The sequence below is a fragment of the Syngnathus floridae genome, chromosome 8, assembly GCF_059516105.1.
Source record: "Syngnathus floridae isolate MCC-2025c chromosome 8, RoL_Sflo_1.0, whole genome shotgun sequence".
NCBI lineage: Eukaryota > Metazoa > Chordata > Actinopteri > Syngnathiformes > Syngnathidae > Syngnathus > Syngnathus floridae.
The window spans coordinates 9783084-9811050 of record NC_142420.1 but is presented as its reverse complement, the minus strand read 5'-3'; the positions used below and the strand labels follow the sequence as shown (position 1 = coordinate 9811050).

At 41.6% G+C, this 27967-nt stretch overlaps 3 protein-coding genes across 6 annotated transcripts; 1 reads left to right on the top strand and 2 right to left on the bottom strand.

Moving 5' to 3' along the window:
* Positions 1–9: 9 nt before the first annotated feature.
* LOC148394449 (uncharacterized) lies at positions 10–5918 on the top strand. 2 transcript variants are annotated; one of them, XM_088382362.1, is made up of 11 exons: positions 10–270; positions 834–1076; positions 1139–1265; positions 1747–1896; positions 1984–2172; positions 2800–2873; positions 2941–3138; positions 3213–3350; positions 3450–3539; positions 3855–3998; positions 4170–5918. In XM_088382362.1, exons 2-11 carry the CDS (start codon positions 834–836, stop codon positions 4296–4298), a joined length of 1482 nt encoding a protein of 493 aa, XP_088238488.1. In that variant the 5' UTR covers positions 10–270; the 3' UTR covers positions 4299–5918. The 2 variants fall into 2 exon arrangements, with proteins under 2 accessions (XP_088238488.1, XP_088238487.1); XM_088382361.1 differs by having other exon boundaries at positions 10–281.
* LOC148394448 (zinc finger protein 654-like) lies at positions 5028–12298 on the bottom strand. 3 transcript variants are annotated; one of them, XM_088382352.1, is made up of 11 exons: positions 12087–12298; positions 11215–11360; positions 11029–11110; positions 10826–10961; positions 10517–10749; positions 10285–10421; positions 10051–10192; positions 9669–9953; positions 8575–9594; positions 7770–8494; positions 5028–7668 (listed from the first exon to the last, which is right to left on the bottom strand). In XM_088382352.1, exons 1-11 carry the CDS (start codon positions 12264–12266, stop codon positions 6594–6596), a joined length of 4161 nt encoding a protein of 1386 aa, XP_088238478.1. In that variant the 5' UTR covers positions 12267–12298; the 3' UTR covers positions 5028–6593. The 3 variants fall into 3 exon arrangements, with proteins under 3 accessions (XP_088238478.1, XP_088238479.1, XP_088238480.1); XM_088382353.1 differs by having other exon boundaries at positions 5921–7668; positions 10520–10749; XM_088382354.1 differs by having other exon boundaries at positions 5921–7668; positions 10547–10749.
* Positions 12299–13051: 753 nt separating this feature from the next.
* htr1fa (5-hydroxytryptamine (serotonin) receptor 1Fa) lies at positions 13052–25148 on the bottom strand. The gene is made up of 3 exons (XM_088383784.1): positions 24625–25148; positions 15602–15727; positions 13052–15318 (listed from the first exon to the last, which is right to left on the bottom strand). Exon 3 carries the CDS (start codon positions 15315–15317, stop codon positions 14133–14135), a length of 1185 nt encoding a protein of 394 aa, XP_088239910.1. The 5' UTR covers position 15318; positions 15602–15727; positions 24625–25148; the 3' UTR covers positions 13052–14132.
* Positions 25149–27967: the final 2819 nt, after the last annotated feature.

Genomic DNA, 27967 nt, shown 5'->3' with positions numbered 1-27967 from the left:
TTTTTCCGTAGAAGAAATATAACATTTAGAATTCCAGATGCACCTGAACGCATCTTCAAGATGAGCCAGCTAGCCGCAGTAGCCCGGTCGCAGTTAATCGATAATGTTATGTTGAGCAGTCGAAACGTCAGTTTCATCTGAACATTATTTTAATTTGGGTAACCTTAAAAAAATCGCTCATGTTGGGCAATTTTCTCACTCATTTCAATTAAGGGTGTTATTTAACAGTTCATTCTACGATCACCAGGAAAATTCGAACACGATTTGCAGGTAATTTCCAGGTATGTGACGTGTACTAGTATGTAATAGCTCATTATTTACCAGCGCAACTTGTTTAATCACGCTAAAATAGTTGCGCAGTAGCGTGTCTTCAGTTGTATTATCTATTTAGTCGTAAACAAAATGTCCCTAAAAAGGAAAATAATTGTTTTGAGAGTCTTAAAAGAATTTGGACCCTGGACCTTGCTCCTAAATGTTGAACACTGATTTTAATTGCTGTTGACGTTAAAGACAAAAGAGGAGTCACAATTCGTTACTAAAATATGAATAACAGATAGCAAAAGGTCAAAGACAGTGTTTTGAGCTGACTGCTGATTGACTTGCACGATGCGCTAAAGAAATTCCTAGTAGGGGGAAATGACAACCGGATTAACACGCTATGGTTGCATTTTAAACATTCTCAAATGTAATGTATTATTATGAAATGTCTTTTCATGTGAATAAAGAATTGTATTAAACAAAAAACAGTATTTTGTGGCATTTGACTATAGGTTTCATACAAAATCCATGTAGAAAAAAAAGCAGAACGTTAAAACAATGTTCTGTTTCTGTAGATGGAGGAGTTTAAAAACAGCGACAAGGGTCGGGTGACCATCTACTCCATCAAAGGCTGCCCACACTGCCGGCAGGCGAAAGCCTTTCTGGCACCCTTAGGACTTCCGATTTGCGACGTCGATCTCAATGAGCATCCCGAGTTGCAGGCGCCGGTGAAGAAGCTGTCAGGCGGACGGGTCACAGTCCCTCAAATATTCTTCAACAGCCTTTACATTGGGGGCAATGAAAAACTGAAAACAATGGTGAAGAAACAAAAGTGTTTGATGATACAACAACACACTTTAACTTGTGAATTTGTTTGAAGGCTCCAGCGGAGCTTCAAAAGTTGGTGAAGATGGTCAAAGAGGAACCTCTTACAGCTGACGCTCCACCGCTACCGGAGGTCAAAGAGTCACCAGGTGCTGCTTTGGATGCGGACCCTCACGACAAACGTATGTTGTTGCACACATTATATAGTTTTGTAAGAAAAGGCACATCAAACATTACCATCTGTACACACTGACAAGAATGCAAGGCTGCAGAGGTTTTGGTCTCTGAAAATGATTCAAATTGTCCACTTTTTTGTCACACAGTATATTTACAGAGCTTTTATTGCGCAGTCACATTTGTTGTGAAACTTTAGCTAGCACATGTGCAACATTTGGTCTTTCAACATAGTGTGTTCACCTCCTGGAAACTAAAGTTTCAAGGCTGTAGAAACTAAAACTATCATAAACCAAGCGGCTGTAGCAGAGTGACGTGTGAGGGAGCTAGAGGGCGTAACTAATAGTTTATTATAATACATATTTATAATTTCATTTCACATGTACCTGATGTACCTGCAGCTAAAAAAAGCAAAGCGTGGTGAGTCTCTGTTGCCAAAATGCACAAATGCGAGAGATGTAAAGTTTCTGTTGTTGGACTCCTCGTCAGAATTTGAGTGTGAGAAAGACAAGTTGGCTGACCTGGTTGCGGAACTTAAAGATGCTGACGTGATTGGCACTCAGAGAAAGGGCCTGACTTTGTACAAGAAGAGCTTTTCCAAGGACCAACTGCTTGCCTGGCTCCAGAACAAGGGCATGGGTAAGCAAGGTTCAAGAGCAGCAACTCCAGCCCATTTCTACCAAGACGTAAAACTGGGTCTTGACTGTGGTCCTGTGTGTGCGCTAGACCAAGGTCAAGCCATAAGTGCGGGCCAGGGATTATTGTTCAAGAAGTACATGGTCATTGTCCGAGAGCGCGGGGAGACAGATGGCAGATTTGGATCAGCCAGCGGGGACGCGCTGTTCAGGTTGATGGAGGACGACCCGCATTCCGCACTCAACACAGGACAGACGGCGTCCTGCAGTCCCCTCGAGGGTATGTCGGGCCGCCGACCGGCCGTGGCCCGAGCTGACTGTCCTTCCTGAGCGTCTTTGTCATGGCTGCTTGCTACGTCCAAAATGTTCCTTTGGGGTGGCGGCTTTTGCTAACTTGGTGGTTTTGGTGGTAAAAACTAGGTTTGATCAAGACTAATGGACTAAAGTCTGGAGACTGTCTCGGTTTGGATGATTCAGTGCCTTGAACTTTGTGCAGACAGTTTGGGGAAGGCCCAACTCTTCCAAAACTGTCATTAAAAAAAAAAAAAAAGGACGTATATTGTTATTGAAGCCTATTTTTAACCACCAGATTCATCTTGGAATTAATTCTTCCTTTGTCTGCTCTCTTACATACGTATTTGAGTGTTGCTAACGAGTTTTGTGTCTGACTTTCAGACTAATTTGCTCGAGTGTGGCTTTCTTCTTGCATTTCCTCTATTGTCAAATGTGCAGTTCTGTATTAACATTTTTGGTCATGTTAACATCATTGTTGGTCTTTTTCTTCCGGTTTTTGAGTAAATGCCGCCGGATGAGCTGAAAACTATCCCAGCTGACTTGGGGTGAAAGATGGCATCCAGCAGTTTATCATGTCTTGTAATCAATTATTTTTCTTTCCTCTCTCCCTTAGCGGCGGAACTCTCCTTACTTTTGCGTGAACTAATCCTCAAGCTGTTCTCGGAGCATCTCTCTGCCGACGGCAAGGTGACGACTCAGACGGGTCTTGATCGTTTGATTTGAAATCAATTTAAAAAATATTTTTTCTTTTCAGTCGGTGGACTACAAAGGCATGTCGGAGAACCCGGCTTTTCAACGCTACTCTGAACTAGCCATTCAGCTGCAGAGGATCAAGCTCCTCTCGCTCTCCCGTGAGGAGACTCTAGCCTTCTTCATCAACATCTACAACGCTTTGGTCATCCACGGTTACCTCCGCATGGGAGCCCCCAAAAGCAGTTGGCAGAGATACCGAGTAAGACCTGAACCCTCTCGACCGCTTCGAGTTTTCTAGAATCCTCCCGGCAACTGGTTTGTGTCTTTCTCCAGTTCTTCAACTACGTCAGCTATCTGATTGGAGGAGAAATCTTCACCTTACAGGATATTGAGAACGGCGTTCTGAGAGGAAACCGGAAAGGGGTGGCACAGTTTCGAAGACCCTTCTCCAAAACAGACCCCCGACTACAAGTATGCTAGCAGAGATCATGGAATATCTTATTTAGTGACATTAGACGTCAATTGAACTCAATCTGATCTGTTTCAATCACTTCCTGTTATGTCCCACAGGTGGCGCTCAAAGACGCTGAACCGCTCATTCATTTTGCCTTGAACTGTGGCGCCAAAAGCTGTCCTCCCATTAAGACCTACACGCCACAAGTACGCTTCCCATGTTTTCAGCTCAGTTACTTCCAATAACAGCTAAGATAGAGTCAAAGTAAATCAACTTGTCGACTGAAAATGACATCACAGTTACCAGGGCTCAGGGCACAACCAATCACGGCTCAGTTTCAGAAAACTGAGATTCGTGATTGGTTGTGACCTGAGCTGGCAACTGTGACGTCATTTTCAGTTGACAGCAAGTGGCAAAATGGCCGCCCCCTTGAGATGGATGAAAACAGGTGCCTGTTTAATTCATATTCCACAAAATATTTGATTACAAATAAATTTTTAACTTCCTTTTCATTTTGTCAGGACATTGACAAGCAGCTCCGCACGGCAGCCGAGGCTTTTTTGGAGGATGACGATGCCTGCGACGTGGATATGGGCAAAAAGGAAGTCCGACTCAGTCAGATTTTCAAGTGGTACAAGGTTGACTTTGGAGGAACTGATGAGGAGGTACCTGCCTTTGATTATATTGTGTTGCTGCCTTATGATCCAATTCAACTACTTTTCTGCCATCTTGTGGCAGGCCTATGCAATTAGAAATCCTTTTTAAGGGGGCACCCCTTAAAATGGCTGTGGAGGCCTCAAACTAAATCCTTGATATTCCTCTCATCTTTCTTCCAGCTACTGAAGTGGGTGCTGAAGCACATGAGCGACTCCCCAAAGAAGACTAGCTTGAAGAGTGTTCTTTCTGCTGGAAAGGTCAAAATCAGCTACCTACCGTACGACTGGAGCCCCAACAGCAGGCTGTAAGAACAAAATCCTCTCTGCATCTCTTTGATGTCTTGCCAATGGGCTTATCCTCTTCTTCTTCTTCTTCTTCTTCTTCTCTTCCCGACCGTTTATGCAAAATCTGAATAATTTATTAATGGTGGGAGAGAAGTGTTTGCACTTTACCGTCTAATTGTAACCGCTCGTTGTGCAGCAATATAATCCAGAAAATAATGTGCACAAGATAAGTCTGCAAAAATTTGTGTCATATTTAATAATAATTTTCATGCAATATGGGACACTCAGGAGTCTTGCGTAACTTTTCAAAGTATTCAAACAAGCTAATTTTCATGATGTCATTTAAGCAGAGTAGGACAATTTTGACCCCCAAAATGCATTGTAGTGACAAATAAGCTGTAGTTTTAACCTAAATGTAAATTTAAGGTCGAATATGTAAATCTTTTTAAAAAGGTGGTGCTCTTTTGTATGAATGAGCCTCAGATGTTGGTAGATAAGCACAGAAAGGGGTACAGAGGGGTAAGATATGATCTTAAAAATGACGTTTTTGTGTTGTCCTGCATAAATTGCAATTTAAAAACATTTTAGTTAACGAAATAAAATCAAAACGAAAATGCTTTTATAAAAACAAACTATATTTTACGTCTACAAAACTAACCAAACTAACTATAATTACAGCAAAAAATTTCTCAGTTTTCGTCTTTGACAATTTAGTTTCAATGTTACAACAATACTGTTTGTTTTTAACCAATATTTGCTTCTTTTTTTTTAGCAATGCGTTTAGCCACAAAGTATGACGCGCTTCACTTACATTTGTTGACGAATCCGTTTTGAAGGCGTAAATGAACTTTCTTTTCCTTCTTGGGCGTGAGCTCTTGTTTGCAATCCACACTGGGCCATTTCCCCGTTGCAAAGAATTTTTCAAATACGTCTGGTTATGTTACTCATTTTGTTAAATTGAGGATTTCAGTTTCGCGTCACGACCGAAACCACTTGACATGTGTCAAGTGTCAGTCATTAACAAAAGTAAAGAAGGATCCGTGAAACCTTTCAAAATAAAATATTTTTTAAGCTTCAACTAATAACGCGGAAACGGTAGTATATGGTAGCACTCTTTATGGTGCGAGTTGTCGCAATATAAATCTATATTTGCAAATAAGTCTAATCAACCTAATTTGTATAGTTTCCAGTTATATTCGTTTTAGTGATTAACTTTATTATGCATTATATGTAGATTTTTTGCTTAATGGTCATCATAAATTCCATCTTTGTGTTTTATAAAGCGCACCAAAGCAATAGTACGAGCAGCATGTTAAATCTGAACTGCATGTAGGAATTAATGCAGCCTGAAATTCCTGAATGCACTGCCTTTGTTACTGCTTATTTTTCTTGGCTGCTGGAGTTCTCACAATTTTCCCAACAAGGCAGGGTCACTATGTGATGGTCATTCATTCTATGGCAGAGATGTTTACTACTCTACCACACTCAAAGTGATTATGATATGCAATTAATTGACTGCACATTTTCTACAATTCTGCTATGAGGATGAAATGCAAAAATCAAGGTTCAATCGTTTTTTGGAACTGAAAGCAATATGTTTATGAATGAAATATGCAATGCTTAAATAAAACAAATATACTATCAGCTGCATTTTTTCCATTTGTTTAATCAAACAGATTTTAGTCATTTTATGTAACAAAAATAGTTTGGCCGTATACCATAACAAATATATATTTTTTACATTTGTACACATAAATAAGCAAGTCTCATACATACCCCAAAAGAAAAAAAAAAAAATCAACAACTTAAAGACCAAGGATTTGTACACAACTTAAGACCCGTTGCAACTCACATGTTGCTTCCTATGTAATTTAATACTGAGGAGATCCGGGCAGATTTCCATGATTGCTTGACTAAAAGGCTCCACTTATGTTTCCATAAACCTAATCGAAATGTGGAAGACCTCAAAAAATACATTTCATAAATCAGAAATTCCTTTTAACCTCTTTTGATCGGCCCTCAGTGCTTGAGAGTGACACATTTGGAAGACAGAGAAGAAAGAGTATTAACAGATTAGTTCTATTTTCTATCAATTCAACCTATTTTGAAGGACTAGCTAGGAAATGGCACGAGCTACGACGCAAGAAGACCCAATGACATTCTGGTGTTTCTGATGACAGATGAGCACTGAGAAACAGTTGATCCGCTTACAGTGTAAATGTGCATCTTACACTAGAGTCACAGTCCTTCTCAAATCCTAACCAAAATAAAAAGAAACTCAAAATTTTTGGTCAAACCAGCAGAATTCCATAAGGCGTGTTAACTTTCGTCATCCGAGTCAAATCCAAAGAGAGCCGAGCAGGTGTTGAGAGCTTTGTGTTTCTGGAGCTCTTGGACGCTGCCGAAGGAGGAGAGACACTTGTCGCATCGATGTCTGATCTTCTGCTCACGGTGACCTTTGCTCTCGGGCTTCTCGTGGCACGCTGAAACATCCGTGTGAGCGTGATTTTGCACGTGCGCGTCCTGCTCGGTGCATCTCCGCTTGCGCATGGACAGCTGAGCCTCGTCCATGTAGGTGCAGGGCGGGAGCCGGATGAAGGGCGTTGCGTAGAAGGGTGTTGCGTAGGAAGGATCTGGAGGGCTGAAGCTTTTGTGCTCTGCGACGAGCCCCTTCTCCAACTTAGTCTCCACGCCTTCGGACAGCGTGGTGATTTTGGCCCTCTCCTTGATGTTCAAGGGGTCCACAACGGGCTTGTCGCTAGTAAACCTGAACTTCTTTTTGTGATGGTTTTTTTTAGCCGTGGCGCGCTTGCATCCTTTCGAGTCTTGGCTTTGTTTCGCTTCCTCGAATCCGTTGACGGGCTTCTGGATGATCTCTGCCTCCTTCAAAAAATCCGCTTCGCTATCAGGTGGGATCGTTTCGGTATCCGGCGCGATCATCTTGGCGTCTCCTTCTGGCGCGATGGCCTCACCATCTCCTTGCGCGATCACCTCACCGTCTCCTCCAGGTGCGACATTTCCCTCGGAGGAGTTCTCAACTACCAACGTCTCCCGTTTGACCTGCTTGCTCTGCGACCACCTCTCCTCAACCTTCAGCCGCTTCTTCCACGGAGCCTCGTCGCTTTGCCTCTGCTGCCGACCGACCTCGTCCCTCTGAGGCGGCGGCACGTAGTGTCTCCACTCGTGGTCGTAGAGGCTCATGATGTTGGAGAACTGCTTGTTGCAGTTGGCGAAAGCGCAGGCAGGGCTAAACGGGGCGTGAGAGTTCATGTGCTCTCGGAGTTCTTGCGCCGTCAAGAAGTGCTGGTCGCATTGCACGTGGGAGCAGAAGTGTGGTAGGGAAGGGTTGTGGCGCCTGATGTGCTCCTTGTAATACTGGACAAACTGAAGGTTGCTGTAGCAACAAGAACAAAGATCAAGAACCTTCTTTAGAGTTGAATGAATAGGAAAGCAGCGCATTCACACAAGCTCCAAAGTCATGAAGGAAATTCTTACCGATTGCAGAAGCTGCATTTGTGCTTGGCCCAGACAAAGGTCTTTTCCAGCACCTGGTCTTCGCTGAGGTGACATTTGACGGCATGCTTGGTCAGGTTGCTGCCGTATTTCATAAACACTCGATCGCAGGACGCGGAAGGGCACAAGACGTACTTGCCGATGGCGTCGTAGCCGTTTTCTCCCGCCGCCTCGCCCTCCTTTGCGGGAGCTTTGATGATGATCAGATCGTCCTGAATGACCACCTGCTCGTCCTTAAAGTCGAACTGCGTCGCCATGGTGTCTTTGTTGGACTTCTTGCACATGCCTTGGAACTTTTTGACGGCAATACGGAGGTTTCGCATGATTCGATCTTCCCGACTGAGGCTGGAAACTTTGACTTTGCCCAGTTTCTTCCGAGGTTCCTCGTTTGGCGTTTGGTTTTCGCCGGGAGCCTCGACGGGATTACCCGTCGTCCCGTTGGTGGTTTCAGCTCCCTCGGCGTCAGAGTTTTTATGGTTCGTACACATTTCTTCTATGTGATCCCAAATGTGCTTTTTGCCGACAACAAAGCGCTGGAAGCATTTCCCGCAGATGATGCACCTGTTGCGCCTCTTGAAGTGGGCGATGAAATGCCTCAACACGTTCAACCCTTTATAGTTTTTCTTACAAGACTTGCAATAAAAATTCAGACAACCATACTTTTGTGCTCGTTGAAACTTTTCCCTCCAACCTATCTCCACTTTGACCTAAAACAAAACACAAGCCAGTTCAATGTGATACATAGAGAACAGATCCAGAACAGATCCAGTAAACTCCCCGTACTAACCTTTCGGCATGATTCTTCAATGATTGGCGGCCCTTCCGTGGGGAATTCCGTGGGGTCCGCCGGGTCACCGTCTGTAGACTTCAGATGGTAATTGTGCATCAGTTCTACTGGGGAGCTCTGCAATTTCTGGAGCGGTCCATCAAGCTCGGGGTCAGCTTCGACGGCTGAGCTGACAATTTGAGGCTGAGCGCAAATATGGGAAGCTTCTTCTTGAGTTCGACCAAGGTTGCCGTGTCTGTCCTTTACGTCCTTCGCCGTCCCAGCTTCATTCTTTAGATGAGGCGTATCAGAGTCCTCGCCCAGACCAGACTCATCCTTGGAGAGGGCTATTTCATTATCGGGGTAATACAGTTCCCATCGCTGTGCGGGCTTCCTGCCCCGCTTTTTCCCTTTCAGTACAACCACCTTCTCTTGAGCGCTCTGTGGCGCTTCCAGCCTGGGAAGACCTTGCAACCATCGCTTCTTCTTGCCTTGCCTTTTAAAAATTTGGCTTTTCACACACCGGGACAAATATTCTCTCTTTCGGTTCAGAGGGAGCTTGACAGAAGCGCAGTTTTCTCTCTTAGTGTGATTGCGTCGTAGTGAATATCCAGATTTATTAGACAACGAATTGGGTTTGAGATTGTACATGTATTCCGGATCGTCACCTTGGTCGATGTCCTCATCGGACAAAAGTCGGACTTTCCGTCGCAGTTTCCGGCCCCATGTTCTCTTCTTCACGGGAGCAGCGCTTGACAAGCTTCGCGTGTGGCTGTCAGACGTGTGTTCCAGTGGAGACGGCTCTTTCTCAGATTCAGTCGCAGAGCACTTTACATCTTGAGCATTTGAATCATTTACACGAGTACTTGTTAGCTCCTCATCACAATATTTGCCTTCCTCCTCCTCCTGCTCTTCTTCTTGACTCATCTCCTCGATAAGAGCATCCTTAATGACTTTGTCGTCTATCAACGCCAAGCAGCGGGTCCTGAGGGCCATGATGCTCCAGAACTCTGGGTCAAAAGACAGACGTTCCTTCAGCATCTGAAATATGAGAACCAACAGATTTAGTAATTCAACTAGAACTTCACTCGATTATCACTTTCTCTTCATCCCACCTGCATAATTTGGAAGCGAATGTTTGTCGGGACGAGGCTGCGGTGAGGATGCGGCTCCTGGTCGGGATGCTTGTAAAGCAGGCGCACCGTTCGGTAAGCGTCCAGGCTTCGCTCCAGGCAGAACACCATCAGGGCGCACGCTCGACAGATCTCCAGGTCTCCGGGCAGGAGGAAGGCAATGGTCTTGCATACCAGAGCCTGAGCCACGTCGTCCGCTTGCGCGTCACACAGCTGCAAGGCCCTGGTGCAAAGCTCCATGCAGACTTGCATGCCATTGCCGCCCAGCTGTCACAACAAACCCAGAGAAGACAAATTCCACGTTTAAGGCGGTAATTCGTTTTGGCTCGGCCAGCGTTCCACCGACGGATGCTTTCAATCGCACCTCGGCGTTGACTATTTTGATGAAAGGAAAGATGGCGCGGGCGTTCTTTGCGGAGGAAGCCAGCCGAGTGCACTCGGTCAGGAAGTCCCGTGTCGACGGGTGGGCTCGAAGATGCAACCTGCTCCAGATGAACACCAGGTCCCTGACAGAAAACCGTTTCATTTATGAAGACGGTTAGCCGTTATTCTGATCACAAATCAAGCCCAAGAGATCCGTCGTTCTTAATCTTCTTACCATATGTAATACATGTCTCCGTTTTGTAGCTGCTGGGCAAGGAACACTTTGCAAAATGTCAGGAGCAGCTCATCTTTTTCATCTTGCTCAGTGTTACAGATGATCTCCACCGCATCTCGGCCATCAATCTTTGCCATCTGCAAGGAACATTAATTTGAACTCCATCATTATTTGAAATGCTATTACATACGTACACAATATTTTTAATGTTCACTTTGTAAACGCAACAAACAACCTGGCTTGCAAATCGTGCACTGAGCACCTGCTTGTGAAAGACTTCATGCAGCGAGGCCTTGTAGAGACAGGTCAGATAAGCCTGATGCAGGAATAAATGTTTCCCAGGCTTGTGGTTCTCCAGGCAAACCTTAGCCAAGGCCATAGCTTCCCGTATTCTCTCACACGCTTGCAGATAGCGAATCCGCAGCTCCAAGAAAACAGGCAGCTCTGAGCTTAGGTAATCGTCAACTGTGAAAGGAAGATATACAGTTGTTAACAATCACTTTTTTTTGGTATTCGGTAAAGATATGTAGCCACATTTTACCTTCTTTAGGAGGCAAGTCGGTCTCTTTCAGGATTGCTTGCAACACCTGGTTCTCCCAAGGACCGCCAGCTTTGATGATCAGCTTTGCATGCTGAAGATAAACATTCCGGTGCCTTAAAAGCTCAGCGTGGCATGTCTACAAGAGGAAACAAACAATAATCAACAGGTTCAATTTAACAAATTGTTGACTAAATATTTGTCACCTGATAAGAGTCTAAGATGTCTTTTAAAGGACTTTCTCCAAATTCCTCTTTGCTGAAAAACAGTAGAAGCTCAAATATACTCCTGGAAGAAAAGACAATATCATTAGAAAAATGAGCTGAAGCAGTAAAAGGGCAAACTGATTTTATTTGATGCAGAGACACTACATAAGTAAAGAGATCACGCACAAGGCCAGACGGCTGAGAATATTGTGGACGTGTTGACAGTCATCGGGGAATTTGGCTGTGGCTTTTGTGAAACCGCACAGCGCTGTCCGCAGCACCTTCAGTTGAGGCAGAGGAACCTGCCATTGGCTCGTGTACGCTTCAACCAACTGCACATTGGCAACATGAAAACATCCAAAAACAAAAAGAAGAAAAATAGTTCAAGTCACCAGATTCATACAACACAATATGAGATATGTGTCCAAGACTAAACATCATTATGCTCAAATATTGTGCATGCAAATTGAGCTAATTTTTTATTTTAGTATAAACTGTCTACTTTTTGTGACATCGGATTTTGGCGGTATGTTAATATATTTTTGTTATGGAAAACATATGCCTCGGCTCAATTGAGGTTTGAAAACAAAAGCAGAGTCTCCATTTTGCTGTCATTTTCCCTCTCCACATGCTTCCAAATGTCTGAAGAACTATTATTTTATAAAACCAAGTTCAATCGTTTAATCGGCTTGGAATCGGGGAATAAATAAGGATTTACACAACAGCATTACAATCCCACGATTCAAGTGACACTTGTTCTCTTTATGATAACATCCATGACGACAGTTAGCCACTCGTTAGCGCCAAGCTATCAGTGTAAACAATCACCAAGTGTCCCGTGATAAAACGTTGAATATTCAGGGAGTGACTTAACCGGACCTTCGTCCTAAATATATGTTTATGGATTTCCCCAGTTTCATTTCTAATGCTTATATGACAGGTTTAGGAGACAATAGCATCATTGATGCTAACCGGGATGCTAACGTCAGGCAAGAACGGTTGTAGTTGTCAACACACCGATACGCGAGGAATATCGAACGTAAATAGTTCCGACGTACCTCACAAAACCCAGAACAGTAGTCTTTGCTTTTAAGGGTGGACGCATCGCTGCAATATCGACGGCACAATGATTCTAGAGCTATTTCAAGCCCGTCAGTTTCTATGTCACTTTCGCTGTCCGCCATACTGTCGAGCGCATCGGGCGCATAGTCCAAGTTGCCAGGTCGGATACGACACATCCTCCAACCCGCAAACACCGCAACCTGGCATCCCTATAATTAAAACGTGTGTTGAATCTCAATAAAGCTAAACGACAACAACTGTATGATGTGCTTTCATAAAAGACACATACACCACAAAGCAATCGTGATTCGTTAGACAACTTTGACGCACCACAGCAAAGTTTGACCTGGCTTGTTACTGAAAGAATTTGTAAAAAAAACAATTTTGATATACGCATAAATATATTTCGAAGCAATAAAATGCGCGAGTCTTTACCAAATTTAAGTTACATAACGAAATGAAAACACCATCGCTATTATAATCTGTAATTATTATACTATAGTATATTTTTACTATAGTTAAAAAAAAAAGCGTCTCAGCAAATTGCACTGCAGTACTTCAATACGCCACAAGGAGGAAGAATAATATCACATATGGGCACTACAATCGCTAAGAGCCAGTATGCGATCTGGACCAAATTTATACAAACATACTGCCCTCATTTTGTTGTTCTTTACAGTGACAGGACGACTCTGAATTAAATGATTATAAATTCATATAAAATCACATTATGAATTGGTCATTTCACTTAAATTGGAGATGCAAACCTCAATTACAAACATATTCTTCGAGGGTCCAATCTGGGTTTGAAGTTTGCATAGTCTTCCCCCACGTGCTTCTGTGGGATTTTTCTGGGTACTCCATCTTCCTCCCATATTCCCAAAACCTGCAAATTCGATTTATTGAAGACTCTCAATTTGTGCTCAAAATGTTGGATTCACTTAATAATAGTCGGAAAAAATCATTCATGTGAGGAATGTTTATTGGTGATTGATGAGAAGGTAACACACAACAAATAAACTTTGTACAACGACTGACTACTCAGCAAGACAGTTTTACGAGACACCTCGTCTCTTTCGTATACACCCTCACACTTGACTCATCTTCAAAATTTCCATGAGGGTATTATCTGCCCTCCTGGAGGCTGTAAAGAAATAGTAGTTTTGTTCCAAGTACTTGAGTGGGCATAATGAGGATTTCTCCACCAGTGATTTTCACCATCATTAATTAAGTTAAAGCTGGACGAGTGGTGGGCGTGAGCTGGGACACAAATAGTCAAAGTGCTGAACCACTCAAAGGTAAAAATAAATAAATAAAACAAACAAACAAACAAACAAATAAAATAAATTAAAATAAATAAATAAATAAATAAATAAATAAATAAATAAATAAATAAATAAATAAATAAAGGACTATATGAGGAAAACATACAGTATAGGATGTACAAAAATAATCAAAAACATTTTAAATTGATGCAAGCACAAGTTTTTGGGGGCCTCCGCGTGCAGTATATTTTCTGTGTAGGCAATAATAATAATAATATAAACTCTCAGTTCATCTTTATACAATACAATCAGCTCTTCCAATTCATTATAAATGATACTTTACACTTTTTCTGTCAATAACATATTTGTTTCTATGATCATTGCATTTTCTTTTTTTTTTTTTTACACATTCCGTGTTGTCACCAATTTGGGCAAGAATGACGGGAAGCCATTAGATGGAAGAGGCAGCTATTTCAAGACCTTTCAGATGGCTTGACAGTGCTCAAATAGTTGGTGGGGAAAAGGTCAGCTATGGCATTCTTAAAAAAAACGGATGTCAGCATCCTACCACTCACTCCAATCAACACCAATGAGAGGCTATTCTATTTATAACAGGGAATATTTTTGATCCAAATCTTTTCTCTGATGCTTTGAGGCTGCTGAAGTGCCAAGTGGAGTGTTGGCTTCCACTTCATCCGCCTCGAGTGCGAGCCAAATTTCAGCCTTTTCCTCAACTCCACTTCAGGCATCTGATTACAAGTTACAGTGCATTAACCATCAGAGATAACTACTACACCTAACCAGTCTCTGGAAAGCCTTTTTGAAGTCCTCATTAAAGATGGTGTAGATGAGGGGGTTGATGAGTGAGTTGATGTAACCCAGCCACGTCAGAAAGTCAGCCATCTCCATCGACGTGCCGCAAGAGCCGCACGTGTTGACGATCACCTCCTTGACAAAAAAGGGCAACCAGCAAATGACAAACGCTCCGATGATCAAACCCAGCGTGGATGCAGCCTTGCGTTCCCTCGCGCCCGAGATGCGTGGTCCTTGCGAGAGCTGGCTCCTCCGTGACTCACTGCGCGAGTCGTGCCGACGGCTCTTGCAGTGGAACTTTTTCACCGAAATACGCATGCGTTCGCGTGGCGCCTCCTCCGTCGAGGGATCGGAGAAAGATTTATCTTGCGGGCTGACGGGGTCCGGACTCCGAGGCCCGCCGTCTCCGGCGGGGTAGGTGGAAGGGATGGAGCTCCCGTTGGTCATGCACGAGTGACGGCTCGCCCTGCTGGCCTCCCGACGCATGTACAGGGTCTGAGCGGCCCGGTAGATTTTAAAGTAGAGGATGAGGATGAGCAAAAGGGGGATGTAAAACGCCCCGAGGGTGGAGTACAGAGTAAAAGCGATGTGGTGGTGGAGGATGATGCACTGGTCTTCCTGATCCGCATCCCCCGTGTAGTACCTCCACAACAGAGGAGGAAGCGAGATGAGGATGGACAAGAGCCACACGACGGCCACCATGGCTCCTGCTCGGGCACCTGTACGTTTTCGCGAGTACTCCACGGCATCTGTGATGGCCCTGTAGCGGTCGACGGCGATGGCGGCCAAGTGGAGGATGGAGCACGTGCAGCACGTGATGTCCACGCTCAGCCAGATGGTGCACACCACCTTACCCATGACCCAGGTTTCTTTCTGAATGTATATGATGCTAAAGGGCATGACCAGAACGGCCACCAGCAGGTCGGTCACCGCCAGGGAGCAGATGAGGTAGTTGGCGGGGTGATGCAACTTGCGGGTGACGGCGATGGCGGTGATCACCAAGCAGTTGAGGAAGGTGGTGACGATGGCCAGCACGGAGAGGGTCACCGAAAGGACGATCTTCTTGGGGGGCGGTTTGGCGGGCTCCAGGGCATCATAATCACCGCTGCTGGTCGCAAACACCCCTTCAGTGCAGTTGGGAAAATCCATTCTGAGCGGAATTAAAAAAAAACAAAATTCTCATGTCCATTCACAACAATATGAAAATAAGCACATATGATGCTAATGCTAAATTTTAGCATTCCAGGTGAGCTGAAGTCATCTGAGTTCAGCATTCCAAACACGTTTTAAAACTTCATAACATTTGACAAATGATGTGCTTTTATGCTAGCAAAACATCTTTTCAACTAAAGTGTTTTTTAACATTCAAGGTCGAGATTTGAAATACTTAATGTGAGGTTTGAGCTGTTTTATTCCAATTCAAAACTACACACCTGGTAAATGTCTATGGGGTCTGCAGTGATTTTTTAGACAGCAGTGGAGGTCCTGCACTCATCCGTCCTCCACGTGAGCTCTGCCATTATATTACCTCTCGCTCGCTCATCGGTACCTGGAATAGACTGATAGCAAAACAGAGAGAGAAGATAGTGAATGAGATTAAAAAAAAAATATTCCTGTACCTACAAAAAGAAAATTGTTCGCCATATTGCCTCATATGATTAAAATTTTATATATTTTGGGAGGTTCAAACTAGACCGGCAGTTTGGGAGCTTTCCTTTGATTCATAATTCTCTATTAATTTGAGTTTGAATCCAAATCCTCAGGTATGAGTGTCATGGCTGCACTCCCTCACGCTGGGCATAACACGTCCTGAAGACATGAGTGGGAACTGTTGCTATAGAAACACCAGAAGTAGACCTACCGTACTTTTAATGTGATAAAAGCAGAAGCAGCCAAACTCTTCGCTGAGACTATTTGGTTGCTGGTAGATGGGGTAGATTATTTTTTATTTTTAAAAATCAAAATGAATAAATACATTTGAATTAAGTTGAAATGTCTACATCCAATTATTTGTTTTTAGATAGACTGAATAAAATTTTATTACATTTTCTGTCATTCATACTTGACTGCAAATTTTAACAAAACATTTTTTTTTTTTAAGATTCAGCTGCGGTTGGGTATGCTTCATTGACTGTGAAATTCTAATTTTTTTTAACTAAATGGTTTCCCCGAAATGAAATGCTTTCCTCTGATTTGACCAAAAATACATGTATTGTGGTCTTTAGAAGATATATTTTGTTTTCCACCCTCTGAATGAAGTTATTAGAGCTCACCATATGTGTTAATGTAGATTATTTTTTTGCACACCGTGACATAAGGTGCAGTTGGAGATACTCATGCTTGAATACATAAATAATTATACGGATTATTATACAGTGCGTTGACAGAATGCACGTACGGTGTCAGCATGTTGCTGAGCAATTTATCTGCTTTTGTCATCAAATGTTCTAAGCTGCAGGTATTTCGCTCAAGGACATCTGAAGATAAGCCGCATTGGACCAGAGTAGATGTAATTTCTTTTTTATGAAGAAAAAAAAAAGGCTTGTGCAAAAATTCACAGAATGGGCAAAACAAGTTCTGACTGCAGTGTTGAAAGAATTGTAGTCAGGTTAGATCCAAACACAAAAATGTCAAAAAGTTGCGCAAGAGTCAAAGAGGGTCAATACCGTGACATTTAATCTCATTCTTACTGTCCTCTTAAGAGCAAGTGTGAAACTGCAGCGAAATGGGCACTAGCACAATCACGAGCGTCTGTTTGGGAAGAAAGAGAACTGTGCCGTGACTGACATTTATTTGCATCTCCAGACAGCAGCAAATAAATAATGCCCGGACGATAAAAGGGCACAGAAACACTCCTTTGGTTTCGTCTGCTTTTTTCTATTTAGTATTGAAGTGAGGCTACATGGCAAAAGGCACCTTGTAAGGTGATGAAAACCTTTTTTCTACTTTGAAAATTTATCACGGTGATGCAAAAGACACTTTCACATTAAAAAATCATATAATTGAATAAATGCACACACAGCATTTGTGAAAACCACCAACAGTGACCGCGTACAAATTCAAAGTCGCTTTTCTAGCTAGCTAAACATCATAATTGTGTTATTTCTCGTGAAAGATGCAGCAAGTTGGAAAACCCTTCCAGGTTGATTATTTATCATGGGTATCAGAATTGGCTCATTTGCACGGTGCATTTATGATAATCTCTGTTATCTAATCATTGTGACTTTCTGGAATGAATATTTGAATAAAGTGATTAATACTTGTATGCAAATCAACCATGGCCATATGGTAAACCGAATTCTCCCATGCACATTCTTTGAGAGTGGGAGAGTTTTGGAATCCACTGGTTATTAATAATTCATAAGTTTTCATGATTATGCAATGAGAAAATGTTTTTTTTTTTTTATTTGAGAGCTATGAGATTTGTTTATCATCAGCAAACATTTTTTGGTAGTTTTTATACTCAGTGAGTAATAATCAGCCTCGTGTTTAATGTATGTTTAATGAATCCGTCAAAACTAATTTCCTTATGGGATGGCAAATTTGAATTAGCTGTAATGATTGTAAAAAATTTACATTTGGAAAAATTGCCCACATAAACACGACATTGAGAGGAGCCAGATGAGGTGGCTCGGGCATCTTATCAGGATGCCTCCTGGACGCCTCCCTGGGGAGGTGTTCCGGGCATGTCCCACCGGTAGGAGACCCCGGGGACGACCCAGGACGCGCTGGAGAGACTATGTCTCTCAGCTGGCCTGGGAACGCCTGGGGATCCCCCGGGATGAGCTGGATGAAGTGGCTGGGGAGAGGGAAGTCTGGGAGTCCCTCCTAAAGCTGCTGCCCCCGCGACCCGACCCCGGATAAGCGGAAGAAGATGGATGGATGGATGGAAACACGACATTGAAAAACAAAACAAAGGACATTAGCCCAATCCACTTACAATTATTAGTCCTATAAAACTCAAGTGTGACTCATGCTTCTCGCTCCTGGCTCGCCTCATTTGACGGATATCCACTCGGGTTACCTAATAAGGTACGGCGTGTACATAAACTACATCAAGGCAAATGAGGCAAATGATTTTAAGTGCTGTGGTGTAAATAGAAGGAAGAACAAAACTCTTCTACACGCCTGTTCAGCCAAAATCGTTGCCATGTGATTGATGTGCTCGGCCAATCGAGGTTTTCCGCTTAATCACGATCTCGGTAATAATTAATTAAGTCTTGTAATTTCAAGACCTGACTCGAGCTGCACTGACAGATTACAGTTATTGACCTGCCAGCCTGTCTAATGGAAGTTTATATCTTCACATCTCCAGGCTACTGAACAAAAAACACATTAGAAGGTTCTGCTCTTTGAGTTTAGTAACTTATTTTGATATTTTTGTGTATGCTGAGGGTGATTTTCCATTGTAAACTAGATTTATGAATTATGACATAATGCCAGTCTAAAAAAAAATGTATAAAAAAAAACCCCAGCACAAATCCTTTTCAATTGAGGAAGCGCATGATAATGGAAATAATAGATAATAAAACAATAAACATAGAAATAATACAATCTCTATCTATGTCTATCTGTTGTTGAAGTAATGATTTGAAAAAAAGCCCCCCGCTCAAGCAATTCTATTTTTTGCTTTTCAACAAGAATGCAAATGCAGCACTTATGTTTTTTAACACGCGTTTTCCATTAACTGTGAAACAAAAGATTTCCTGCTTAACACTGCCTAGGGGTGAATTTTATCTTTGCGAAGCATCTTTAGACATTTATTGAAAGCTTCACAATAGGGGTATTTAAAAAGGGGGCGTGTATTCCGTCCGAATTTTTTTTTTACATTCAACAACGACTGAAAAGAGCACATCAACAGGAAGTGTAGTGTCGAAAGCCCTAGAAACAATCAGGATATAGTGATGCTGGAAATGATGAAGCGAGATTTAGCGGCACAACACAATCAACTCGCAAGGTCGAGGAAACATTTAAGCAAATTACAAGTGCTCACAAATGGAGATTTTACCCTTTCTAGAGACACAATTTTAATCAAGTTTTAGAGACTTGCTAAATAATGATAATGAAACTACAGAGTGAGATTGTTCTAAATTGACCGACCAGATTAAAAAAAAAAAAAAACTTCGTGGGCACTCATGTTTCTTTCTACACAAAAAAACATCACAGTAGTTGTTAAACAGCTTATTAAAAATTGGCAAGGTGACTTTGCTGACAAGCTCAGATGTGGAAAGCCTTCAAGATAATAGGTTGTGTTCAAAGCATCCAAAACACTTTTCAACACGGACTACTTGACAATGTGTCAAAATTGAAAACGCGGATTAATTCAAATTACCCATGTGCAAATATGTCATTTTATCAAACTGTTTAAATTCACTCACGACTCTTTAATTAATGCTCCACTGAACACTTTTTTTTTTTGTCACGAGCTTTTTAAATGTGAAGAAAAACAAACAGCATGTCTGGCTTAGTACTGATGAAGAGAAGGATGGTGCTGAGTTCCAAATAGCTATAATGGTACATTTGTGGCTTTGTTTGACAACATTTATGACCTCTAACTTGCTGTGATCTGAAGCAAGAGATTGCTTTGTGGCTTCCGGGTAACGACTACGCTCGTGGTCACAAGCTAAAAAAAGAATATTGATGGTAAATAGAAAATAATTGTGCGGTGTGGCATAAAAAAAATCATCATCGTAGCATAACTTTCATGTGCTAAACAACATGCTAGATGTTATCACATGTTTCCAGTGGGTAGAAGGCACTCCAATGACATCTCCCCTTCCGTTCGCCTTTGTTTAGCTCATGAACAGCTTTGCCTAACCAAAGCCTGCTCATTGCAGATAATGCAATGCACTGAAAACAATCCAAACACATGAAAGTCAAGCAGTAGGTTAGGGGATTATTTCATACAGGACTAATTATTTGTTTGATCACACCACTTTATGTTACATACGGTTTTCAGAATCAAATTGTTTTGTTTACATTTGGAACATTAATAATTGCGCTGCAATTAAAAACAAAAGGCAATGGACTGTACTACTCATAGGACCTTTTTAACTTTGATGCAAAAAGGTGCGGTCTAATCCATTTTATATTTGAAATTTAAATGAAATGCCATTTTTATGAAAATGTTGTGGTAGTTTTATATTCAATATTCCAGTCAATCATTTTCATGCATGCACACACACACATCTAGTGGTGCTAAATAGTTGGCTGAGGCTGTCATTTAAGGTGCCAACCATAATTGGTACAGATTCTGCATCTTGCTCAAGGACACCCTGACTTCATCTCTGAGAAATATCTCGCTGATTTATGCAGGGTTGCATGAAGGGGAAGCAAACCCACCTTTCCTGGTTCTTTTGCCTAAATGCAAAATGAGGTTATTTTGCAGATTTTTTTTTTCTAACAGCTTTGTGCAACCTTTAGTTCATCACACTTGGGTTCCCCATCACTGCGAGTAAAGGTCTTTAACAAGTACATCATTTTGTCATGTTAACTTGATTCATCATGGGAACGACACAACTTGAACCCACCAAATTCTTTTAATGACTTCATGAAGGTCCTGCAAAGCTGAAAGCTTTTTCAAACAAGTGATTCTTTATGCATCAAGGACTTTGGAACGGTTGGTAATGTTTCTCAATCCATTTGCATTGAAACTGGTTGAAGGGCACTAAATGTAGTGAAGAGCTTGTCTCAGAATTTTTCTTAGTTTCAGACAAAGCGTTCCATCCATTTTCAAATGCTTATCCATTTGTGGCAAAATGCAGACGTACTGTGTCCAGTCAGCATTCGACTATATTTTACGTTAATACGTGACAAGCAGGTGGCCTCCAGATTTGATATGGTCTTCAAACACAAAGCGACGAGATTAAAAGTAATTCCGTTTTACTAGGCTTTGTGTTGAAACCCAGCAATTTTCTTTTCTAACGTGTTTTCATTGTGGTAAATCACAAACTTTTCTAGCCTTAAATTAAAGCCGACCACCTGCTGTGTCTTGTGCAGGCAAAGCTAGCAGCCTGTTAGCATAGCGCACCTCGGAACAAGCTGATTAGTTCTATTTGGCTACCTCCTGCTGCGTCGCAGGCTTTAATCCACAACACGGTACTTCCAAATAGATACCCTGACATCATAGAGGAAGCCCATCGGCATTCTTGGATGTGCCAACAGGAGGTTGACTATTACCGTATTTTCCGCACTATAAGGCGCACCTAAAAACCTCCAATTTTCTCAAAAGCCAACAGTGCGCCTTATATATGGACTAATATGGATTCGTGGATGAGGACTATCTTATTAAAGAAAGATTTATGTGTTTATTTTGTGTGTTGTGTGATATTAACGTTTGAGCAATGTTGTTATTGATATAATGTTATTGTTTTCACTATTTCGAGTGTTACTATATTGTGATTGCATTGACGTTTGAGCAACGTTGAATTATTTATTCTATGCGCCTGAGAATCCGGTGCACCTTAGATATGGACAAAGTTTTAAAATGGGCCATTTATTTAAGGTGCACCTTATAATCCGGTGCGCCTTATAGTGCGGAAAATACGGTAATGAAAGCAGCCCACTGTGGTTTTGTTTAATAAGTCAGCAGTCTATCAATTAGAGGTATAAAGGATGAGATGGTGCGTGACGCTGCGAGAAATGAAGTCACCAGGCGTTTAAAAAACCCCACAAAAATACCCTGTAAATTTTACGGCCTGTTTCTCCAAAGCCTCCTACACAAAGTTAACAGCTTTTAAAGTAGATGCAGCAATGTGTTAAGGTCACTGAAAATCCTCCTGCGATGAGTAATGCACAAGTGGTGTACACTGAAATGCATTTTTCAAACACTCATCAACGCTCGAGTCAAAGCTCAGGTGCTAAAACTAGACATACCCTTACGTGTAAAAAGTAAAAGGACTGTTTGTTATTCAGCGTTAAAGTATTTGGTCTATTTGGAGTATCCTCCGGAGCCCTCTGATACACGGCAAATGTATTCAAGAGAAGTTTTGGCTTGACTGCGGTTGACCGGCGAGGATGCCACGTGGAAGAAGGGTCACAGAAACACTCGGAAAAGTTGTACACGTTTTTCTAGGAGTTAGAACGCTTGCTTGGCTGCAAAGGTTGGGTACAAGAACCGGTTACTAATTAGAACCAGTCGAGTCGCTTCTGCGAGTGAGCACTTTACAGTTACACTTGTCAGCTGTGGTGTGCAACGCCGAGAATCGTCACGTCGTTTGGTAGAATTCATGACAACTCTAATAGGAACAAGTGACTGAGTGACTGATGTGTCAGGAGCTCCCAGTCTTGGCTGATAGCAGCATATTCAAAGCCGGCGAGTTCCTGAGAATTTCCTTCTATTAAAAAAATATCTTCCGGTGTGTTCTGGAATCAATATGAAGAAGAAGAATAGCGTGATGATTTTTTTGTTCCATAGAGTACAATAAAATGGAACAGACAACCCATTCAAGAGATACAGAAGAACAATGACCAACAGGGGGCTACTGAACGGGAAGTCAACAATCGCCTTTGAAATAAGAAAAAAGGAGGAAGAAAATATCTGAGCTCAGCATGAATTTGGGGGAACAACACAGCACACAACATACATGATGAGACATCAGCTGCCATTGCAGATATTTGGTGTAATTTCAAGTGTGACCAGTAGGAAGCAGTATGGAGCCAGAGGAAATCCAAACAAGAAAATTTGAATCAGCTTACTTATGGCTGATCACGTCTCGACATAATGCAAATAACTCAGTAATTTCCATAATTCAATTATTTCCTGATGATAATGTTTGTGAGGGATACGAGACTTTTCCGAACTTTGATCGCAAAGGAAGAAAAATGCTCAGGTTTGGCCTGATTGTCAGAATACTTCAATGCGTTGTCAGAATGAAGCGGAGACATTTCCCAATGTCAAGATGCCATTTAATCTGCACTCATTAAGCTGCGAGGCATTTTCGTACGTTTAACTGTTTATCGTTAAACTGCAATTTGAACACATATTGAATCTATTACCGCTGACAGTCTTAAATGAAATTAAATGAAACTAGCGATATGTGCTCTCCTGGCTCCTCACAACAAAGTGGCATCACATGACAGTCTGTCTTCATCACAATCAATTAAGATTTTATACACAGCATTTTGTTGTTTCCCATTACAATTACAATGTTAGTCTCTGGTCATGCAAACTCATCTGTGCGCCATTTGTAATATTTTGTTGAAAGCTTTTGTGAGTGCAAGCCTTTATTGATACTGCGACGCGCCTAATATTGTTTTAGAGCTTTGTTTATGATTTCACGTTCAAATGATTTTGCTTTACTGTGTTTGTGCTGGCAGATAAAGACCGTTATTGAGTTCAGATACATTTGGGGAGTTGACGTTTGGGATATAAGCTTGTAAACGCCTCAAAATAGACACTAATGTCGTGTTTTCATGTTGACATTAACAGTCGTCTTTCAAATAGTGAACCCCGAAGGGAAATAAGCTGCTTGCCAGAAAACAAGGAACAAGAACAAAAAAAATTAATATAAATATGAATAAAAAATGAAGCGGGCCTTCTGGCTCTTAGCAGAGAAGGTAACAGAACAAGTAGGAGACAAGGTTCCAGGTGTTGTGCTTACTGAATAGATCCATTAATCCAAGGTATGCTAATCTGAAAAGGTTTCCTCTTGCTTATTTGTATTTTTTTTTTTACCAGAGGAGAACTTTCAATCTCAGAACTGTGAGAGCGTGGCTGTCCCTCTAAGTCACTTTGATTTGAGTGCCATCATCACATTATCCAGAGGTGGAATCCTGCGTTAACTGCAACACCCACTCTCCCCTTACGTTACCCCCCCCTTCACGCACACACACACACCTCTTCTTCTCATAATAGCCCACTCACCAATCTGCAGTCAGTCATCACATTGTGAACTGGAGCTCTCTAACTGGACATCAGAGCTATTTCATTGATGGACATCCCAGGCAAGCATGGAATCGCTTGTATCATCACCAGCAATATGAAATTATCTTTTTCTTTCTTTTGTGCTCTTATGGGTGGAGAGCTTTGGAAAACATGTGGGCTGAAAGTGACAACCGTGCTTCATCATCTGCAAGAAAATTACTTTTCTTTATGTAATCCAAATCGCCTTCAGGCTGCAATGGCACACGTTGTAAGGAATTGGGGGAAGAAAAACAAAACACGCACAGAGGAAATAAATAATTTTACAGTCACGTGCCTTGCAGGGATAGATTGCATCCATGAAAATACTCATGTCTTATTAATCACCATGCAAATGACATTTTCTGATACAATAACTGCTCAGTCAATTAGGAAAAAACACGACATCACGTTTGAAGCACATCAAATATTACTAATAACAGGACTTCAAATTTTGCAGACTGCTAAATGACAAGTGTGCATTGAAACACTTGAGTGAGTTAAGGGATTTGGGAGGAGGGGGGGGGGGGAGCAAACAAAAAAAGAAAAACTTACCCTGCTTCTAGTGGGCATAAAGAGAAGATGATTACATTCCTTGAATGTAAGTGCGTCCATTCAGCTCACAGCATCTTCCACGCCGACACCCATCCACTGTGGCGACCGGGGGGCTGGCAGACGCGCCCACGTGAGCGCGCGCGTCCTGGCCGCGCTAAGACGCGTGGCCGTGCGCGGAGGAGGAGAGGAGGAGGAGGAGGTGTGAAGACGAAGATTGGGTGCCTATCAGCTCTCGAGTTGTCCGCGATATTAGGAAGATAAGCGCTTCTGTGGGATAAAATGTTAAATTGAACAAGTGACTCTTTAGTAATGATTAAAAAAAGTCGTGCCATTGCATGCGTGTGTGCTTTTGTATGACCTCTTTGATAAAAAAAAAAGCAGGAATGAATGTGTCATCATGTCAGATAGGTTGTGCAAATCATTAGTTAGAAGTTAATTAGCAAGAGGCAGCATGCAAACTTAAGAAAACATTTCAGAAAAACCCATGAAGCAAATGACTTCCTGGCAAGTTGGCAATTGCACCTTTCAACGTACGTGCATTACCGCCACCTACAGGACTGGAGTGGCTCATTACTTATTTTCTCTGATGGCAAGCTTTTTAAAAACACCCGGAGGAAGACAGGAAAAGTCAGATAATGTCTAGGGTACACCGTTTTAAAATGGGAGGGTGGTATTTATTCTCGCAGATTGATGCCACATAAAAAAATGCCACCTTTGTCGCCTGTGCCAAAAAAACACGACCAGATTGAGAAGAGGACAAAACCACTCTGTCATTATTGTTTGGCCTTGAGTTGTGTTGAGCTGGTTTTGTAATTCTTTCTTTTCAAAACTACAAACAAATGAAAGCGTTTCTTCTATTTTTTTTTTTACTTTCAAAACTAACTCACTTCGTGTTCTGTGAAGGAAAGTTAGTTTTTCGCATGGCTTATGTAAGACAAATATAAAAGACATTGCACTTGACGAATGCACTTTTCAAAGTGGCCACATTCACACTTTCATATGGCGAGAATATAAAATCTGCGTTGACAAGATGCTGTTTATGAAAAATGCTAAGAAAGTCTGAGCCAGGTTACATAATAGCTATTATATTATTATATTGAATGCATCTTAATTAGGACGTGGGAAACGGTGATTTAAAAAAAAACAAGCTGGCTCAATATCTTAAATCGGAGGTGTGATACATTTCCCATCAATCTTTAAAGCTCAGCTCACTGTGAGGGAGGCAAAGAACGACCATCTGGATACACTGAAATATTCCCTGTGGGTTTGTGCTTTTATTTTTTCTTTCCAACTACAGAAAATAGTTGATATTTTTATAGCCGCAGTATATTCAACAGGTCATCGTTATTGGCAGCGTGTTTCTTGTGCAATTCCCAATAGTGCGTATACAAATACAGAACTCATTGAAGTGAAACTAAACAGGGCAGCTTGTGTCAAGCCCTGCTGTGTGATAAATATAGAAACCAGATCTATAAATAACAAGCAAAGGATGAACACAGGCCGAGTGTGCTAAAACGGGAATAATAATTTATGATAATAAGTAGACGCTTTCTTGCTTGCTTTCTGTTTACTTTGGGTGACAATGCAAATATTTTGTCATTTTGTTCCTGACAGTTTGAAAATGTATTGGATTCTTTCACTGCCCTCCAATAGGAGAGGCAAAAAGTACAAGAAATCAAATACTGGAAAAAAAAGTTAAAAGTAAAATTATTGCTCAACCCTCTTTACAAATAAAAAATAAAAATGACTCTTGTCAATTATTTCCTCTCTTCTGCTCTGTTAACTTGACACATGAAAAAAAAAAAACACACTTCACAGCTGAGCAGTTTCCAAAAGGGGGCACTCACAGAGGACTTCAAGTACAGAAAAGTACTTTTCAAGATGTGTTTTTTTTTTTTTTAAACCTGCCGCATTACCTCCAGTTGGATTAAAGTTTCCAATATTAATTCCTACTCTGGGGCCAAGCAAATGTTCCCTCAAAAAAGCAACCAGAACGATTCAAAACATCCTGTTCGCTTCATCGGCTTCTTTTTCCCCAAGGCTCATTTTCAACTAAGCTCTATGGACAGAAGTCTTTTCTGACTCAATACAAATATTTTTTTTATTTCCATACAACACTGATCTAAACATAGAAAAACTAGCAAGGTGATTAAAATTGCCTGAGCCCACTGTGACATAAACATTCTCTGACTTCAGTGACTTTTTAAATTGGTACTAAAATATGATTACTGAAGCTATTTTATTTTTGTATTTAATGTGAATTAAGTCAATGACTGTAGCGGCGAAAACGGCGACAACACAAATCCAAGGCGGGGAGCAGCTGTTTCATGCTCTCGGGGAAAACTTCCATGTCCGTGTTCTTTCGATCACTTAAACTTTTTCCTCTAAATCGCCTGCCCTTTCCTTAATTTACCTTCATCGAATTAAGGAACAAACATGTCAGGTTGAACATAACCCAACATTATTTTCTCCCTAATGCCCAAAATCTTGCTAAAGACATCATTTATACAGAAATCAATAACATCCAGTAAATAGTCAGAGGGGATTTGTTGGTCTAATCCCCACGGATTGATGTTCATTCTGTCAGTTATTATCACTGGATAAACCTGTGAATTATGTACCGTTTTTCCCCCCCCCAAAAAAGAAAAGTAAGCTCTTTAAATGAAATGTCTTTGACAGCAGGCTCTCTCAACAATTGTCCGAGCTAAAATTACTTAAGCCATGCTGTCAGTCCTACTGCTACGTGTGTGTGTTTGTGCGTGTGCGTGTGCGTGTGTGTGTGTGTGGCTCCATGGAGACAGAAGTGTATGACAACCAGCCAGTAAATTTAAATATCCTTTCAACTATTTTGTGCTCCTTTGTGGTTTAGCTCATTAAAAAGGACACCTTTCAGATCAGCCGCGGGAATTGGGATTCAATTAATGCTTTGTATATTCACAAATGTGTCCATTTGAATTTTGACTGATCAGGGCTGCTTGACAACAAATTCCCATCTTGTTGTTTTTTTGGCAGGCTGCCTGTCTCTGAGCATGACAACCTAGCTTAGCCTAGCTTATTTTAGCAGGTTGCTATGTTTACCGTATTTTCCGCACTATAAGGCGCACCTAAAAACCTCCAATTTTCTCAAAAGCCGACAGTGCGCCTTATAATCCAGTGCGCATTATATATGGACCAATATGGATTTGTGGATGAGGACTAATTTAATAAAGTAAGCGTTACGTGTTTATTTTATGTGTTGTGTGATATTAACGTTTGAGCAACGTTGAGTTATTGATATATTGTTATTGTTTTCACTATTTCGAGTGTCGATATATTGTGATAGCATTAACGTTTGACCAACGTT